We start from the raw sequence: 5,635 nt of genomic DNA on the forward strand, positions 1-5,635 counted from the left end.
GAGTGTCGAAACTAAGTATGTCGTTGCCCGTTAGGCCCATACGCGCCTTACGGATGATAAATTTACAAAAATGGTCCCTGAGGTTTGATGTGTTTACAAAATTGGTCCCTGAGGTTTGATAAGTTTACAAAAAATGGTCCCTGAGGTTTGATAAATTTACAAAAATGGTCACTATAAACCCTAATCAAATAAATCAAACAAATACCCCTAATTCACTGTAAACCCTAATCAAACAAATCAAACAAACACCCCTAATTTACTGTAAACCCTAATCAAACAAATCAAACAAACACCCCTAATTCACTGTAAACCCTAATTTACCTATGATACAGCCCTAATTTACGGATAAAATACCAAAAAAAATCAAAATTACTTAAATAGGTTGAGTATATACCTCGGTTATACTTCGAATTCGCGTGTATACGGTCGGAAATACGTAGTCGCCTTCGTAGGGGTTCGTAGAGGTTTTGTGTGTAATTTGGGGAAGAACATACGCTGCGTAGGGGTTTTCCTGATTTATATCTGAAATTACGATTTCGCCCTTCTATCAGTGCTATACGGGGCTTAATATAAGGGCAAAAAGGTCATTGTCCACTTTTATATACGCTTCGTATTGATCTCTACGATACGTATATAAGAGGTCATCACAATGACCTTTATACCCTTCTGTTTAGCCTATACGAAGCATCTGTAGAAGGGCATAAAGGTCATTATGATGACAATTATATACGCATCGTAGAGACCCATACGAAGCGTATATAAAGGTCCGAAAATGACCTTTTTGCCCTTATATTTAGCCCCGTATAGCCCTTAAAGAAGGGCAAAATCGTAATTTAACATATTTATATTTTCAAACTTCAATTTGGGGGGAAAATTGTCCGCCTTTGACATACGATGCGTATTGATCAATACGCTGCCTTGTTTTGTCTCATTTTACCTTTTTACCCTTGTTCTGAGGCTAAAGGAAGCCAAAAAGAGGGGCTTTATTGTCATTTGGATAACATACGATGCGTAGGGATCCCTACGCACCTTAGAAGACCTTTTTTTTTTGTTTTTTTCTTGGTTTGTATTTAGAGAAACTAAAAATAATCCAAAAATTATGTTTATAAAAATTTGAATTATAAATTATAAATTATAAATTATAAATTATAAATTATAAATTATAAATTATAAATTATAAATTATAAATTATAAATTATAAATGAATTAAAAATGATAAAAACTTTATAAATTACAAAATTTCTACAATTTACAAAAATACAAGTTTCCGCTTAATCTTCGATAACATTTAAACTCGGTTCTCTGTCTTTGTCTCGGTCTGATTTTGGATGCATTAACTCGTAGTAGTGCTCTAACCGCGGTGTATACATTTCTTCCCACCGTTCGCAGCTATTGATCGATGTGCCGACCACATCGGGTTCACTAAAGGCATGGGGTAGTCTCCTTCCAACTTAGCATGTATGAAGTGTCCCCCGTGAACATGTACAAGCGTTATCGCTTGAGGTCGTGGATCTAGTGGGGCATCCGTTAATGGGAAGATGGTAGAGCTCCATTCAATGCTTAGCACGTGGAGGACAATATTATACCTTTGCGCTATGAGAAGCCCTACCTGGGGCATTTCCATCCAGTGACTTTCATCGCACCCTTTCACTGAATGCCATTCGATGCTGTTACGTATTCGTTTAAAGTCTCCTTCGTTATATGTTTCGAATACATGCTTCCAACGCGGTTTGTTATGGTCAATCTCCAGTAGTAAATCTCTTCGAATATTGGGCCATGCGTGTTCCGTAAAACCTAACCCGACAGCCACAGACCTGTACCCACAATGCCCGTCTGGGGTCACATCTTGTATACGCGATATGTAAGAGCGAAACTCTGATGGAATTTGATTCTTAAACCTCTTAATGCATAACAAGTGCTCGCCCCCCTTTATTAATGGAAAAACCTTATCATCCCTCGTCTCCTTCTTTTTAGAACTTGTTGAACTGTTTGGTTGCATTTTAGGTTTTTCAGACTTCACAAACGAACCAGTTCCACGAGAGCCCTCTGACGGTACGTATGAGCTGTGTCGGGGTAAATCGTACCTATGCTTGGGGGAAGCGGTAATTACGTTGCTGTCCTCGCCATAGGAGCTGTATCTCGCAGCTTGGTCTAACCTCGCAGCTTTATCTAGCCTTTCTTGTACTTTCTTTGATGTAGGCCGACCGCAAGTGTTTTGCTGGACGATCGGTGGTTTCTTGGTTGACGATTTCGGGGTGAAAACCGCTTTTATCTTTGAAAGCATACTCTTTTGCTGAACGGGGGACTGCGCCTCTAAATGTTGCCGCACATTATTGAGCTCTGCTACAATATCGACCTCCTCGTCTACCAGTTTACAAGGGAGCAAGTCAAGCTTACGCCAGAATACACCTATCTCGTCGAGTTGTATTATACGCCCTGCACAATTAAGTTAATACGGTGTGAGAAACAGCTAAATCGTACAAAATAACAAAAGGTTTGTTGTTTTAATATTTTTTACCTGTACGTTTGTAGTTTTCCAGCCTACAAGCACACGGCAATCCTTTGCTAAGCCACATATGGCAACCACATGATGCGTTAAGTTTCCGCAACACATCCATCTTCCTCAGTAGCTCTTTTTCCAGCAAATCAAGTGCTTTATGGGAAACCTTTCCACGTAGGTTGTCCAACATTCGGTGTCTGTGGTGGTTCATCGTTTTTTCGATGCTCTCAGTGAAACTTTTTTGTATTTCATCATACTGAGTTTCAACTATATCAATGATGCATCTTGCTATTCGCTCCAATGAACTCCCACGCGTAATGTATCTTTTTAAATTTGCGTGCTGGCTCTCAACTCTGTTGGTGGTGCGCTGACCAAAGTTGCGACACTTATCGGTCCATGCATAAACGAACATTTCTTTATAGTCTTTGAGCCAGTTTTCGTAGACGTAATCATAGACACCTGTAAAAATAAAATAATGAAATGTAAAAGCGTGTGTGAAATATAATAGATTGGGTGACTCGTTTGTTGAAGGAACACTTACTTTCTTGGTTGGCAACCACGAGTCGGTTATACATTTTCTCCAAGTTGTAGTTGTACATGGGCTTTGATGAAGATTCGCACAATGTCCGCCAGTACGACATAAATTTCCCCCAATCTTCTTTATCGAACCCTTCCTTGCACTTTCTAGCTATATTTTGTTGGATGTGAAAGTGGCATAGAAGCCTTTTTGCGTTCGGGAATACTTTAGAACACGCGTTTATTAGGGCAAGCTCCCTATCCGTGACTATCACACGCGGCATCATACATTCATGCAATATTGACTTGATCCGCTCAAGCACCCACACGTAGTTACCCCTTCGTTCTTTACAAATAACGGCATGTGCGATACAAAAAGACTTCCCAGTCGACGTCATACCCACAACCTGGACAAATGGCATGTTGTAGAGGTTTGTTTTGTAGGTCGCGTCGATCAACATCACGTGCGGGAATGCACGCCACATAGTGATTGAATAAGGATGAACAAAGAAAATCTCTGTTACGACATCTGTTTTGGGATCTTGTCGGGTGTCGTAAATGAATCGGCGGTCATGCAGCAGGCTTTCCAGTGCCTGAATAGGATTCTTTCCGTCCATTATTGTCGCTCTAATTTTTTGTACCGCATTTTGCACGTCTTTCTGAACGTGCAGGCTGTCGGGGAACTGCTTTCTTAGGGTTTGAAATATGATACGTGGCTCCATGTTTTGAGCAGTTAGCTGCTCCACTAGCTTGTATTCAGCTTTAGTAAATCTTCGCACAAAAGCGTGGCCCAACAGACTCGTCGTAGGTTCGTGGTTATGGTTAGCACAGTCCACTTTTAACTCCCACGTGTCGTTCGTCACGTCCCGGATGGCGAGTAATGAAAATGGGCAGCCGATTTTTTTGCTACCAGCTTTCCTAACTGTTGCTTTACTACGGTGTTCACCACTACGGTCGCACACAAGCCATACCATCCCAGTAGTACCGCCAATATTTTTTGATCGGCGGGTAACAATTACGTAACCATTATCCTTTCCCGTTTCTTGTACCAAATTCTTCAAATCAGTTAGAGACATGAAACGCTAAAAAAAGTTACGTTAATAATAATATAATCGAAACTTCAGGGACCATTTGTGTCAAAAAGACATTAATAATAATAATAACAATATTAATAATAATAATAATAATAATAATAATAATAATAATATAATCGAAACTCATACTTCAGTCACTATTTTTGTCAATTTTCGAAACTTCAGGGACCATTTTTGTCAATTTTAGAAACTTCAGGGACCATTTTTGTCAATTTTAGAAACTTCAGGGACCATTTTTGCAATTTTCGAAAGTTCAGGGACCATTTTTGTCAATTTTCGAAAGTTCAGGGACCATTTTTGCAATTTTCGAAAGTAATGGGACCATTTTTGTCAATTTTTGAACGTTTAGGGACCATTTTTGTCAATTTTCGAAACTTCAGGGACCATTTTTGTCAATTTTCAAAACTTCAGGGACTGTTTTGTCAATTTTTGGAAACTTCAGGGACTATTTTTGTAAAATTTGAAACTTCAGGGACTTTTTATTGTTTTTGGCACTTAACTGGACTAACTGAGTTCTCTAACTCAGTTAGTGGTCCCTTGTATTAAATGCTAACCTAGTTAGGATATAACTATGATTTGACTAACTAAGTTAGGTTTAAACTAACCATTTTAACTAAAAATCAATTTCATGATTCTTTTATTTATTTACAATACTAATTTATTTAAAATATTTTTTATTAATTTATTTATTTAGAAAAGAAAAATATCTTAACTTGTTTATTTACTAAATCTTATAATTATTTTGTTAATTAGACTAACTAGATTATTATTATAAAAAGAATACAATTTTTAATAATAATAATAATTATAATTATAATATTTTTAACAACAACAACAACAACAACAATAATAATTATAATTATATTTATAATTAAAGTATTTTAACAATAATAACAATAAAAAATAATTATTATAATTATATTATTTTTAACTATAATAATAATAATAATAATAATAATAACAATTATAATTATAATAATAATAACAATAATTATTTTAATGTGATACCTCATTTACTTGAAATGGATTGCCCGGGGTAGATGGTTCATAAAGTGATGTGTTACGGGACTCATAACCATATCCACCATGTTCTTCGTATCCACCGTATCCAACTTCATCCCTAGATCTATCGTATACACTGTATCCACCGTAGCCCCCGTTTCCACTGTAACCACCGTCACCCCCATATCTATCGTATCCACCGTAGCCCCCATATCCACTGTAACCACCTTCACCCCCGTATCCACCATCACCACCGTATCCACTGTAACTTCCGTATCCACCTTCATCCCCGTATACCCCATAACCTGGATACGATGGCTGCGACAGGTAATATGGTTCATCAACAGGTGCATTCTCAGCACCGTATCCACTTTGTTGCACGTACGGAGATTCATACCCGTATCCGTAATCTGGACACACTTGATGCGCCGGGTAATTTGGTTCATCAACAGGTGGAGTGGGAGTCTTGTTCAAGTCTGGCAACTGTGTTTCTTGATCAACAGGGACTCCAGACACAACCTCC

The 5,635-nt window shown here is 37.9% G+C and overlaps 1 protein-coding gene across 1 annotated transcript; it reads right to left on the minus strand.

Annotated features, from left to right (window-relative positions):
- Positions 1-1,351: 1,351 nt before the first annotated feature.
- On the minus strand, positions 1,352-5,414 carry LOC110892419 (PKS-NRPS hybrid synthetase CHGG_01239-like). The gene is made up of 4 exons (XM_035981176.1): positions 5,175-5,414; positions 3,042-4,098; positions 2,519-2,959; positions 1,352-2,436 (listed from the first exon to the last, which is right to left on the minus strand). The coding sequence occupies exons 1-4, from the start codon at positions 5,412-5,414 to the stop codon at positions 1,352-1,354; spliced, it is 2,823 nt and encodes a 940-aa protein (XP_035837069.1).
- Between the last annotated feature and the right edge of the window lie 221 nt (positions 5,415-5,635).

This window comes from Helianthus annuus, chromosome 12, assembly GCF_002127325.2.
Source record: "Helianthus annuus cultivar XRQ/B chromosome 12, HanXRQr2.0-SUNRISE, whole genome shotgun sequence".
Taxonomy (NCBI): domain Eukaryota; kingdom Viridiplantae; phylum Streptophyta; class Magnoliopsida; order Asterales; family Asteraceae; genus Helianthus; species Helianthus annuus.

Excerpts from the sequence above, each read along its gene's own strand:
- LOC110892419 (XM_035981176.1), bottom strand. The coding sequence starts at position 5,414 with ATGGGGTATACGGGGATGAAGGTGGATACGGAAGTTACAGTGGATACG. Across the intron at positions 4,099-5,174 it reads TGGATATGGTTATGAGTCCC|CGTTTCATGTCTCTAACTGA; the intron begins GTAACACATCAC and ends AACTTTTTTTAG. Across the intron at positions 2,437-2,518 it reads GGAAAACTACAAACGTACAG|GGCGTATAATACAACTCGAC; the intron begins GTAAAAAATATT and ends TTAATTGTGCAG.